General features: G+C 44.9%; 1 protein-coding gene across 1 annotated transcript in view; it reads right to left on the bottom strand.

Moving 5' to 3' along the window:
* The window catches only part of BRF1 (BRF1 general transcription factor IIIB subunit), a 171,673-nt gene extending 159,062 nt beyond the window's left edge, over positions 1–12,611 (bottom strand). The window contains exon 1 of the mRNA XM_084207988.1: positions 12,329–12,611. Coding sequence (XP_084064114.1) covers positions 12,329–12,515 — 187 coding nt within the window. The 5' untranslated portion in view covers positions 12,516–12,611. The remainder of the gene's footprint in view (positions 1–12,328) is intronic.
* Positions 12,612–13,682: the final 1,071 nt, after the last annotated feature.

The following is a 13,682-nucleotide window of genomic DNA, read 5'->3' as shown; positions in this document are numbered from 1 at the left end:
GTCACAGTGCAGCTGGTGTGTAGCTGGACAAGGTAAATCTAGATATAACACAAATCCAATTTGGCTAGCCTGGTTCTTTCCAGAAAAACAGATAAACAGTCCCCAGATAGGCTGGATTCAAACCTATACAGGGGACCCGCAGCCAACCCTGCTGTTCAAGCCTGGGTGCAGAAACACCACTGGCCAGAGATCTGGGCAGAGAGAGATCCCAGCTATCTGAGCCTGGGAAGTTCAAACTCGCTATAAAAAGAAGATTTGAACAATAAAAACATATTGTTTGTCCAAGACACTCGGAGAGTTTGTGTCGTCCCTTGTCTCCAACCAACAACCTCACATAAAGCTCTCACCTAAATGCCCCACAGATTAAGTACTGCATCCTAAGAAGTGAAAAACATTCAAGAGTGATCTCCTCACTGGGTACAAAGGTAACTCTCCCAACTCTGTTTGACTATCAGAGACAGCAATGTCTCCTTGCCATTCGTACAGGTAGAGCCTTGTATTGCCACAAACACTTGAAAACAAACCAATGAAGCAAACCAGAGAGGCTACCAAGCTATAAAAGAAGGCATAACATTTTTTGTGTACATTTATTAAGAATGGTTTACCTGGCAGAAAACATATCAATGATGGCAATAGTTTTACATTCCTTTTCTTCACTAGCAAATCTAACAGAAATTCTACCTCCCATTTTCCTTTTAAGATTTGCTTTACTACAAGCTTCCTCACTAGTTTGATTTACATCAGGAGAGCCCACTAGAGCATCAGTACATGGGAGTAGGACACCAGCCACAAGGCAGAAGGAGCAAGCAGACTGAGGCAGGGGGCTCACCCAGGACTTGTGTCAAAGGCACTGTTGGCCCCTCCTGTACACAAAAGCTCCACTTCCCCATCCCCTCCATCCTTGAATATACCAAAATACTGAACTGCTTTGGACTATCATTGGTAAAATAACACTTTAAAATGTTTCCCTATTACTATTAAAAAGCTTGCACAAAACAATCTTACAGTGATGATAAACAATACTAATAACTAAATAATTTAACTTACTCAGGAGTTAAAATCCAAAATAATATAAACAAAATGGAATTGAGATGTCAATGATTTTGTTCTTTAAGACTCTTTTTCATTAGTCATCAAGCTATAACATCATACATAAAGTTATTTCTTTCCAAGCTATAGAGACTGCAGCAGATACCAGCAGAGCTATCTGAAAGACAGATTCTGCTATCAGAATTGATGTACCCATTTTTCAGCAAGTTAACTGGAAAGGCTGAACATCTCTACTTAGCATTTGTCTTTGAAAACTGACAGAAAGCTAGTCTGTTGAGCACTTACACTCTCAGAACCGCAAAGTAATGTTGCCATTGACTATGTAGTCTCACCATCAGCTTTAATCTTACAAGCAAAATGCAAACCAAACTCATTATCATAACTGTTCGGCTGGGTAATAAAAAGATAAACTCTTAAAAGAAGAAAACTGAAATTATCAAATTCATTTAAAGACAAAAATCCCTACAAAGCTAGCAATTTAAAAAGTACAAAGGAAAGGAACAGCAATTGCTAGGCACAACCAAATTAACATCCCAGCTTAACTGCAATTTTTACATTTCTTGACCTTTTCCAATCTTCCCCCACAACTTCAAAAGTGAATTAAGCAGGCTTTTGGTTTTTCACATTCAGCTTTCAAGACATACAAAAATACATCTGAGAAGTATTTGGTATCTCCATGTACTGCCTGCCAAATCTTCAACATTAACACTACCATTTCCCAAAGGCAACTCCAAGGAGGTGGTGCCTCCCAAGGTCCACTGCCATCTACTCAATGCACCTGCTGAGGAGGGCTGGCTGTGTCCTGGGGACATCAGGCACAGCATCACCAGCTGGGTGAGGGAGGGGATGTACCACTCTGCTCTGCACTGGGGCAGCCCCACTCCAGACCTGGGGGCAGTTTTGGCACCACAATGTTAAAAAGACCATAAAGCCATGAGAGTGTCCAAAGGAGGCCCCAGAGGTGAAGCCACATGAGCAGCAGCTGTGGGCACTTGGTCTGTTCAGCCTGGAGAGACTGAGGGGAGAGCTCACTGCAGGTACAACTTCCTCCTGGGGGGAAGAGGAGGGGCACACACCGAGCTGTTCTCCCTGGTGACCTGTCCCAGGACCTGAGGGAATGGCATGAAGGTGTGTCAGTGGAGGTTTAGGTTGGCTTCTAGAAAAAGGTTTTCACCCAGAGGATGGTTGGGAACTGGAACAGGCTCCCTGGGGAAGTGGTCACAGCACCAAGATGGCAGAATTTAAGGGGCATTTGGACAATGCTCTCAGACATTTGCTATGATTCTTAGGGCGCCCTGTGCAGGGACTTTCATGATCCTTGTGGGTCCCCTTCCAACACAGGATATTCTATGACTCTAAGATTACTTTTAGAAACTCCCTCAGATTTGCAGCTTCACTTAACTGAAGCTTCCTTTTCAAGTTTGCTTTGGACATTTACATGAAATTTTGGACAACAGAAGGTGTGGAGAGATGCGTCAGGCAGCTCAGAAACACAGCTACTCCAGTTTTTGTGCGGTACTCTCAGTGGGCTACATTGCCTTAACATAACAGAACTGAAGATGCACGAGATCATGTCTGGAAACTTGATGGTACTCAGTCTAAGCTCACACAGGTCCAGACCCAGACCATAACCCTGCATCATTTGAGTGTTAAACTTCTTGTCACAGCTGGGTTAACATCTGGACTCTACAATCTTAAAGGTCTTTTCCAACTAAACAATTACATGATTCTACAGTGACTATCCCTCCATCAGCCAAAAGCAGTCATTCCCACTCAGCTGCTCACAGCACAAGCACCTCAGCAGTTTCTGTTTTGCTCCACCAGCTCCCTAACAAAGTCACATCACTCTGCTTCTCCATAAAACTGCTCCTCAAGCTGTAAAAGGTGCAAGCAAAGCTTGAAGTCTGGGGTAATCTTGAACAGCAATAAAAAAAACACAGGTAGCAGGAACAGCACTTATCACTCCACACAGTGGAGGCAAAGAGCAGCCACTTGGGCATCTGCAGCTTAAAGGGCACTTTTCTGTCAGGTAGGGACATGATGAGTTTCAGATTCAACACCTGGAGGAGAAACAGATTCAGTCCCAGCATTACAGATTTTGCTTCCTCTACATAAATGAGCAAGTGAAGACAGGGAATGAAGATGCTTGTAACCTGAACTGAAGTGCACCTGCTATCTGATAGGACCAATCCTACCAAAACCTTTCCCTGTAAAATTAAACCCAAAAGCCACCAGTCCTTTCTTTAGGATAAGGTAGGGGCAAACCTTCTATTTCAAATACACATATTTACAGGTCCAGCATAATATCTGGTAAAGTCTAGTAAAGAATGCAAACTGCATCACACCAATGGTTTCATAATTGGGGAAGACAAGGTAAAAATATATATATAAAAATATATATATATATATATATATATATATATATATATAAAAAATATATATAAAAAATATATATAAAAATATATATAAAAAAATTAATGAGCTTCCTACTGAAGTTAGACCATAAAAGTAAAAAGGAGGGTAAGTAAACCTCCCACTACAAATCATACCTATAAAAGTAAAATTATGTGATTCAAGTTTTGAAGTTTGTAACTGAATTCTTTTCTCACTCACTTTTCCAGGGAAGTGAACAGGTCTGCAGGCACCAGAGCCTGGTAAAACAGCACTGCCTTACATAGATAAACTTTAAATCTATTCCATCATAGCTTATTTTCCTAACTACCAGCTGTAGAGATAAATATAGCTGCATCCACCACAACCCAACTTAGGACTGCCCAAGTTCACGAAATCAGTCTGCATCCAAGTCATGTGCACCACTCTGCACCGCCACAGCTAACAACAGCACCCTCTGTTGTTGCCATCCCAGGGACAGCATGGAAAAGACTCAATGCCAGAAAAATCTTCATATTAACTCTGGTGCACGACTGCCACCTGGAGGATTTGGGGAGAGAAGCAAAATTGATTTCATTCCTCTCACTAAAACATATAGCAGATGATTATTTTAGATGGAAGTTTCCCCTCTTCCTTCCCAACACAGCATGATTATGAATTAGTTTTGTAATCTGGCACAGGGTAAATCAGGTTAATACTCTTCAGGATTTCCATCAAAGGGTCTGCAAATCCAGCATACTTATATTTCCTTTCTCTGCACTGCAATTGACATCATGACCAATGTGCAAAACTTAAAATTAACCCCAAATTATTGTAATCTCTAAAAAGCTGGGACACAAATATAAGAAAACTTGTTGGTATTAATATTATTTTAACTTCTCAGTTCCAAGTGTTTTCATTTCAAGTTTAGCATGTGTATTATTGGCAGAGCTCAGTTCAGGACTATTGGAGGTTGCATTGAAAGAAATGTTTAATGTCAGGACTTGGTCTATCAATATCTTACATGGAAACTCATTAACAAGTACAAATTAAAAACAAAACCCTTACTCCTTTCACTTTTTTAATATTTGAAAATACACAAGAATCCTTTATTGTACATAATAACCAAGTAGACAAAAGTACAGAATCCTACACAAATACAGAGTTCATCCCCTTTCCCAACTGTCTCACTAGCAATGACTGTAACAGTTATTGATCATCTTAAAAAGTTCTACAGTACAAAAATGAAGAGAAGATGAATGACTAGTAAGCTCCACTTAAATTTTACATAAGTTTTTTTCTCTGTCGTCAGTCCCTCTCTTCTTTTCAGCTTGCTGACCATAACTTTTCATGTCCACAATCCCAAAAAGACAAATATTTAGATCAAGGCAAGCTCTTGTCAAGTTCTGTATATGAGGTCAATGTAGCTCAGATGCCCTGATGTAAAAACAAAGATTTTTAAGGCTAAAATAGTAAAGAAAATACTTCTGTAAGCTCCCACAGGTATACCTAAAACATTGAGCATACCACAGCTTTACTAAAGAGCTAAAGATACATTAAATCTGTCATGGGACACTGAGGAGTGAGAGTACACATTCAGGATTTGTGGCAGGGCTAATGGGTTTCTGCAGTAACTTCATTATAATTCACTTGCAAAAAAAATAAATCTGTAATAATAGAAATAGACTCTTGCAAAAAAAAACAAAAACAAACTGTAATAATAGAAATAAACTCTTCCTTGATGTTCTAAAATTTGAAGCAGGCTACTTACAAATGTTGTGGAACCTCCTACACCAAAAACTTTAACAAACACTTGTTGGTGTGTTAAGGATTACCAGTTCACAACTTCCCTTTCCCCTTAAGAGCAAAAGCAAGATAACCTCCCACCAGCCTCAAATTACTGCACTGCAAACTCATGTACATTTGGAGATGCAGAGTCTTAATGCAGGTTTGCTGTACCAGAGCCAGAGAGCCTGACTCAGTGCTGAAGAACTGATGCTGTCAGTGCCCACTGCAGATTTGTCACTGCCCTAAAACCTCCAGGCTTAGTCAGTAAGTTAAAAGATTTATTAATAATTCTTCTTTAAAATTGTACTAGAGATGTGACTCTGAATTCTAAAGCAGGGCTGGAACAGGCAGAGCTGAGCGCATCAGGCACCTCCATGGGTCCAGGGATGGACTGAGGCCAGGCAGCACATCAGACTGCACAGGAGGGTCAGGCCCAGCAAGGGGAACAAGGTCAGACACAGCCCCAGAGTGTCCAAACAGGACCACAAGGATGGGCTGAGGCCAGACAGCACATGGGCCTGGTTCTACAGGGTCCATGGGTGGGCAGGGCAAGGCAGAGGGGAGCTGGAGACTGGCCCTGCTGTGCAGTCCCTGGGACAGGGGCTGACATCCCTGAGGACTGGGATGGGCTTCTGGGCCATGGGCAGCCTTGGGGGAACCCCAGAGAGAAGCTGGTCAGGAACAACAAGAACCAGCAGTACCTGGTTTGGGACTAAGAAGCTCATCAGATCTGTTTTCCTCAACCTACTACCAAGCATTTAAAGGGAATTTCTGGAACAAAGGAAGCTGAGTTTCCCCAGACAGTGTGCTTGAGGATCACAAGCTCAGTACACCTTGCAGCATCATTTCTTTGTGCTGTATTTCTCAGTTACATCTTCCAGCTTGCTGCTATGCTGCCTGCACATCAACCTTCCCAGGTGGGACTTTTCTTCTCCTTTGATTAGTGACAGAAGTCCCAGCCTTCACCTTTCTCAGCTTCTTTAAACAAAAACCTGAAGAGAGATCTGGGCTGTCAGGTTTGCTCCATGCTCAGCTTTCTCTCACTCTCTTCAACTTCAGTTTTTCTCCTGTCAGCTTAAAAAAAAAAACTTGTGAAAACAGTTCCTCCCAACAATTACCACAGGACAGGGGACTCCCACCCAGACACAGTGAAAGAGCAGTCAGAGAACTCCAGACCCTCAGACATGGCACACAACTCTTAACTTGCCTTTCTACAAAAGCAGCAGCCATCAAACCAGTGCAAACTGGCAAAGGGCTCAGTGTAACTCAATCCTCCAGGATGCAATTATACCATAATGGAGAGGGAGAAATGTAGCTCACTTTCAGACCCTGTATTGCTGTACTTCCTGCTGGGATGTGTTCAAATGTAGCAACTGATAGGCTGTTAAGAACTTGGGTATGAAGAAAAATAAAAAGCAAGACACATTCATTCCAATTAGCAGGATTCAAAAGCTCTCCAAATTTAAGTTAAGAAATCAGAGTGAACGATCTCTTCTGCTAGTCTGAACTGGCTATCAATAATAAAGTGAATAGTTATTGTTCAAAACCAGACTCAGCTAGGAAAAGCACATGCCTCAAACACTTTCTATGTAATCAACAGAGTTCCTCAGAGCTAAAAAATAAGCATGATAACCCTTCTCCACTAATAGCTGACTTATCCAGGGTCAAATTAGTCAGGTTCACAATCCAAATTTCAAGGCAGCACCTTCACAAGCTTCAAGACAGTAACATAGCTAGGGTACAGTACTGAGGCTGGATTCTTTCCTGACTGTGACCACTCACAACAGAATTAAGAACTATGACCAACTAGACCAGTATGGGGCATATCAAAGCCTTCAGAGGACTCTCCTCTCAAAAGATCAACAAAACAATACACAGCAGCTCCTTCTTTTTCCCTTGCTAGTGAAATAACTTACCAGTTCACAACCCAGGAAGTGACAGGTACCTTGCAAAAACAGCTGACTTGCCAGTGTTTCAGACAGACAGCATTGAAAGGGATGGTGGCATTAGCTCTGTAAAGCTCAAAGAATGTCATCTTCTTTCCATGAAGTCTCAAAAGAACAGCTGTGCCAAATCAGACTGAAAGACTAGTCCAGTGTCCTACCTCTGAATGAGAAAGCCCACCAATATACATGCCAACGAGGGTAGCACAAAACACAGGAGGAAAGCTTGTTGTGACAATTCTCTCATATAATCTCCCAGTGTCTAGAGATCTGTGGCTCAAGGATTTCCTGAACCAGAAATAATGTATTTTATTAATGGCCATGATACCTTTTTATTCTGTCTGCCCTATTATTTTAAGCTCATGTAAACTTTTAATATTCACAACTTCAGATTCACAGGGGGAGGGGGGTGTTCTGTAAAAACCAAAACAAACCAAACAAAACCTCCTAATACTTCTGAACCTCCTACCCACAACTTTTGCAGTCAGTTAGCTGCTTGATTTCTTAGCACTCCTCAGCTTTTGCATTATGTGACCCTGAGCAGCTGCTCATCCTTGTGTTATTTTACTGCATTTACAAATCCCTACTATGGCCCCATTCAATCATCTCTTTTCCAGCCTGAAGAGGCTGAGTCTATTCAGTCAGTCTAACTGAGAAGCTCTTCAGGAAGCTCTCCTCTTAATCACTCCATCTTCCTCTCTGTATCTTTTCTAGCTCTATTAGAGGTTTTCCCGGGGAGGGGGAAGAAAAGAGAAACCCACCAGAACTGCACACAGAACTTCAGCTGGAGGTAACACTCTGGATATGCAACAGTGTACAGACATGCTGTATGTGTGTGCTCTTTTAACTTCTAACGTTCCCTTCCCCACCCAGGTTCTTTTGTACCATGAATGAACATTGAGCAATTTGTTTTTATAAAGCTATCCATTATGACCTAGGGATTTCCTTCTAATGTTACCCCAGTCAGTCTGGATGTAGAAGAAACCATTCCACAAGTGGAAGAAAGGAAAAATGCTAACTCTCACAGCAACTCTTCATCCCATCTGCTATCCTACCACCCATCCACTAAAAGCAACAGGTCCTTCTACAGTCTTTACTACCCCAAGTAATTCAGTATTGCCCACAAACCTCATTAACTCAGCAGTCACCTGTTTTCCAGATCATCAGTCCAGATTCTATGGAATTTTACTGGCACCTCCTTTTGTACTCTTTAGAGTATATTTGCTGTCATTTGAAGAGCTACTCTGCTCTGTCAAGACTTTTCCTTATCAATGACAGCTCAGATTCTATAAAAACTTCTGGCAAAGGATCCTGCTGACTTTCCTTTGAAAATCCAACTTTCTGCTTTGTCCACTTACCAAAAAGTTTCTGGTGAAAGAACTTGCTGACCTTCCCTTGAAAATCCAACCATCTGCTTTGCCCACTTACCAACTTCCTTAGAAAGCTCCAAAGCATCTTCAAGGCAAGCCACTTTACCAAAAAGCATTGTTACCCTATATTTACCTGTGCAGAACACACATTTTTTTGTCCTTAACTACTTCTATCTTCTTGGCTCATCCTGTGCATGCAGATGTGGCAGTCAGGAACATCATTCAGTGATGGACTTGGCAGTGCTGGCTTAACTTGATAATCTTAAAAACCTTAAAAAACCCTAAAAAAATCTTCTCCTACAATGTGAATGATTTTATGATTTTACCCTCTTGTCCAACACACTTAACAAGCCTGCATTTTCCCAAGACTTCATGGAGAGCAAAGCAAACCCCCTCCTTCACTGCCAAGAACAAGCCCAGGCTTCCTCAGCACACCAAAATTTCAGCTGCTAAAACATCAAAAAAATGGAAAAGAACTTTCCAAAGGACTCACACATCTGCTCTGGAAAACACTGGCTACACCAAACTTCTCTTGGGAAGGCATCAGTGTTGAGGCTTCCTACACCAGGCACATAATTAGCTCAATGTAAAAACTGCCAGAGAAAACTTAACTGTGATCTCACACCTTCCTCCAACTCTGAGAGGATAAAAGAAGGGATTTCCAATGTTTTATAGGGATTCTCTATGACTTATTAGCAAGGACTTAGCCATTTCATATTAATATAGAGAAGTAGAGGACACATTCCTTCAGTAAACAGAAGCAAGATTCTGAAATCTTAACATGTAGCTTGGCAAAATAAAAGGTTCTGCTACATGTAAAAAAGAAAAATCGGTGCTTTCCATTCCGTTTGCTTTTTTATGATGAAGGTGAAAATAAGTTATTAATAAATGCATCTGTATTCAACATGTAATAGCACACCAAAAGAAGCTGCTGTGGATCTTGAAAGGATTTGAGGAATATTTTTGCACAACCAGTAGCTCTGAACTCCAGAAATACCAAAAGCCCCGTTCAATTCCCAGCCCTGCAATAAAGAACCTGACATCCCTCATCCTTTACAAACCTTAGACAATGGACACCCAGTCCTACTAACCATGAGTCAGGGACTCAAAAACAGCACCCCAGGCACCTCTGACACTGCAAATGCTCCACACAGTAAGACTCTCTGAGATCATCAGACCACAGTCCAAGGAGCCTCAGACCAAGGCATTTCATTCAATTTTAGTGGAAATTTACTAATATAATCAAAAATCACTGAAAGGCGTAACTCACCAGAAAATGTTGCTTTCAGAAAGTACCTGGTTTCTGACTTAAAAGAAATATACATTTCTTTGTAAATTTTCTACCCTTTGGGGAGATCCAAAGGCCTTCTTTCACAGTAAGTAAATCCCCATTCCAGAGGATTTTAATCAGTCATAAACACATGAATAGACAAGCACAAATGATGAAGACACTGTTATTGCAATACAAATACATCTTTTCAGATTAGCTCACATCACTCAGTTTATGTTGAGGAAAAAAAATATTCTCAACAGAAGCATCTGTTTTGGAACATAAAGAACTGCACCAGCCTAAGTCACCCATATCCTAATTTCCTTAAAATATTTCTACTATGAAACAGAGCCTGCACTCACAAAATCACAGACTCAAGACTTACCAACACATCTCAAGACTTGCACAAAAAGGAAAGGCTATACAGTAAAGAAATTTTGTTAAGTACTGTGCAATTAATCCATAAGGGTAAAAAAGCCTCAGTATGGTGCATTTCTTTCTTTTCCTTTAGATTTATTTTTTAAGGATAAAGGCATCCCAAAATGAGCTCTAGCTTGCATGCCATCTGTCCTGCATAATTTTGGGTGGGAGGGAAAAAGCAGAACAAACCCTTAAAAGTGTAGTCTCCACATCAAAACAGGAAAAAGTGAAGGATACAAGAGCTGCTTATAGGCTGTAAAAAAAGTAATGCCAGCACCCTGAGTTGGAAGACAGGAATGGCATCAGACAACTCCTAGCCTACAGTAAACTCCCAAACTCCAATCTGCAGTGCTGCATTCTCCACCACAGGAAGAATTCCTCTTTCTTCCCCACAGCTATACAATCCATCAGAGCCACTTGTTTCACTGCTAAGCTCTTTCCCATGCTTTTGCTTATGTTTCTTTCTCCTTATACACATTTCCCATACAGATTTTCCATCTCTCCCCTTTCATCCTCCCCTTTTCCATCCTCCCTACACCCACTTTCCTTCTCTCCCATTCTGAACACTGTTGTCTTCTTGATGTGGCCTTTTCCCATATTTTATCCCCCAGAGCATTCACACAATCACCCCAACCCAACTACTGACAGGAGACTCTTGACCATTCATGTCGAGCCTGTTCCTCCTCCTTGTGCCCCTATATGTTCCCTCTATCCATTAAACACCCAACCCAACATTTCCTGCCCTCTATCCCAAATAATTTCATCTACCTCCCCATTTCCTGTGCACCCAGCCCTTCCACAGAGCCCCAAACTTTCTCACACACCTGCCCCAGTCCCTCACACATGTACTCCATCACACTCAGAGCATCTCTCTAATCCTGCACAGCTCTTTTCTCCTATTCATCCTAGCCTCCCCCACCCCATTTCTGTCTCACCCTGCACAGCATGCTCTCCTTCTCCCCATGCATTGCCTCTCCCATTTCCACTATGTGCAGCACCAGTTCCCACATGCACCATCCATATCCCATCTTTGCACCACATGGTTTTCCACAGTCTGTCCTCACACCCTTTGCACAGCACCCTTTTCCCTACACATTGTCCTTATCTCCCAGCACAGTGTCCTTATCTCCCCTCTACATTGTCCTCACTCCCCTGTAGCATTCCCATAACCCCACCCTCTGGCAGAGCATCTCCCCATCCCCTTCCCCACACTGCCCACAGCTCCCTCACCCCCTACGGCCCGTCCCTGAACTCACAGAATCTCACAATCAATGAGGTTGGAAAAGACCTCTAAGATCCCTGAGTGCAACCTATGACAGCCCACCCTGTCACCCAGACCGTGGCACTGAGTGCCACAGCCAGCCTTTCCTTACACACCTGCAGGGACAGCGACCCTACCACTGCCCTGGCCAGCCCATTCCAATATCTTATACCCTTTCCACGAGGAAATTCTTTCTTATGTCCAACCTAAACCTCTGGCGCAGCAAAAGACTATGTCCTCTCGTCCACTCACTTACTCCCTGGGAACAGAGCCTGACCCCCACCTGGTTCCACCCTTCTGTCAAGGAGTTTTGGAGTGGCAATGTGCCCCCTGAGCCTCCTCTCCTCCAGGCTAAACACCCGCAGACTTGTGCTCCAGACCCTTCCCCAGCTCCGCTGCCCTTCCCTGGATGTGCTCCAGGCCCTCAATGTCCTTCCCGGATCGAGGGGCTCAGAACCGGGCACAGCACTCGAAGTGTGGTCTCAGCAGTGCCCAGCACAGAGGGACGATCACTGCCCTGGTCCTGCTGGCCACACAATTCCTGACAGAGGCCAGGATGCCACTGGCCCTCCTACCCACCTGGGAATGCCTTGGGCTCATGTTCCGCCGCTGTCGATCAGCACCCCCAGGTCCTTTTCCGCTGGGTCGCTCATCCCTGTGCTCTGTCCCTGATCCCACACCGCTCGCAGCCCCTTCGCCCCTTCCCTGTCCACGCCTCTTCCAGCGCCCTTTCCCTCCTGCCATGTGCCCCATCCCCGCAGCACCGTCTCTCCATACACCGCCCGCTATTCCCCACGCCCCGCTCCCAGTGCCCCCGGGCCCCCGCCCCGCCCTGCCCCGGCCCGGCCGCACTCACCGTCCAGCGACACGAACTGCCCCACGGCGGAGGAGCCGCCACCGCTGTTCTCCACGAACTGCACCTCGGACACGATGATGTTGTCCTCCAGCACGGAGCCGCAGCCCGTGCACACCGCGTCCCCGCGCGCCGCGTCCACCTCGATCTCCGCGCACCCGCAGGCGCCGCACACCCGCCCGCCCGGCATCCTGCCCGCCGCACCGGGACGGGCCCGGCCGCCGCCCCCGCCGCTCGGCACCGCCCGGCACAGCCCGGCCCGGGCCCGCGCAGGCCTCGCTCGCCGGCACCGGCACGGGGAGGAGCGCGGCGGCCGCCGCCACCCCGCCCGCTCTCGCGAGGCTTCGCCCGCCGCTCCCGCCCTTCCGCAGCGCTCCTCCCTCACGGCCCGCGCGGTGCCCGTCCCTCGGGGATCGGCTCCTGCCGGCCCCAGCTCCCGGCTCCAGCCCTCTGCCGCGGGCAGGGATGCCTTCCACCGGGCCAGGGTGCTCAGAGCCCCAGCCAGTCTGGCCCTGAACATTGCCAGGGATGCGGCACCCGCAGCTTCGCTGGGCAGCCTGTGCCAGGGCCTCAGCACCCTCTGGGCATCAGTCAAATTCATCAATCAAATTCATCAGTCAGATCTATTCCATCGTTCTGTAATGCTGAGATGAAAGTTGTTGAGGCCTAGTGAATTTGTTTCATTGCAGCGGTTTGAGCCCTGCCCAACAAAGGCAGCATAAAGTTGAAGTGTGGTGTTTTGGGACTCCTGTTTATTATTGTAGAATTACAGAATGCTTTGGGTTGGAAGGGACCTTAGAGGTCATCTAAGTGTCTTGGACAAGGACACTTTGCACTATCCCAGGTAGCTCAGAGCCCCATCCAGCCTGGCCTTGAACATACCCAGGGATGGGGCAGCCACAACTGCTCTGGGCAACCTGTGCCAGGGCCTCAGCATGGCCACAGTAAAGGATTTTTTGCTAGTATTTGATCTAAACCTTCTGTGTCTCACTTTGAATCCATTCCCCCTTGTCCTGAAACTACATGCCCATGTAAATAGTCTCTCTCCATCTTCCTTGTAGGGTCCTTTCAGGTACTGTAAGGCCACAATTAGATCACCCCAAAGCTTTCTCTTTTCCAGGCTGAACAATCCCCATTCTCCCAGGTTTTCCACGTAGGAGAGGTACTCAAGCCATCCCTCTAATTGTCTCCGTGGCCTCCTCTGGACTTGCTCCAAGGGGGTCGATGTCCTTAATGATTCACAGAATCACTGAATCTAAAAACTCAGTTTTCATCCAAGTTATTGCTCACTTTAGCACCCAGCCCACATGTAGCAAATCAGCACCATAACACAGATGGGAAGGAAGCTGAGCAGAAT

This window comes from Fringilla coelebs (genome assembly GCF_963513975.1).
Source record: "Fringilla coelebs genome assembly, chromosome: 6".
Taxonomy (NCBI): domain Eukaryota; kingdom Metazoa; phylum Chordata; class Aves; order Passeriformes; family Fringillidae; genus Fringilla; species Fringilla coelebs.
The sequence above is the reverse complement of the archived record's forward strand: the minus strand, read 5'-3'. Positions and strand labels throughout refer to the sequence as shown.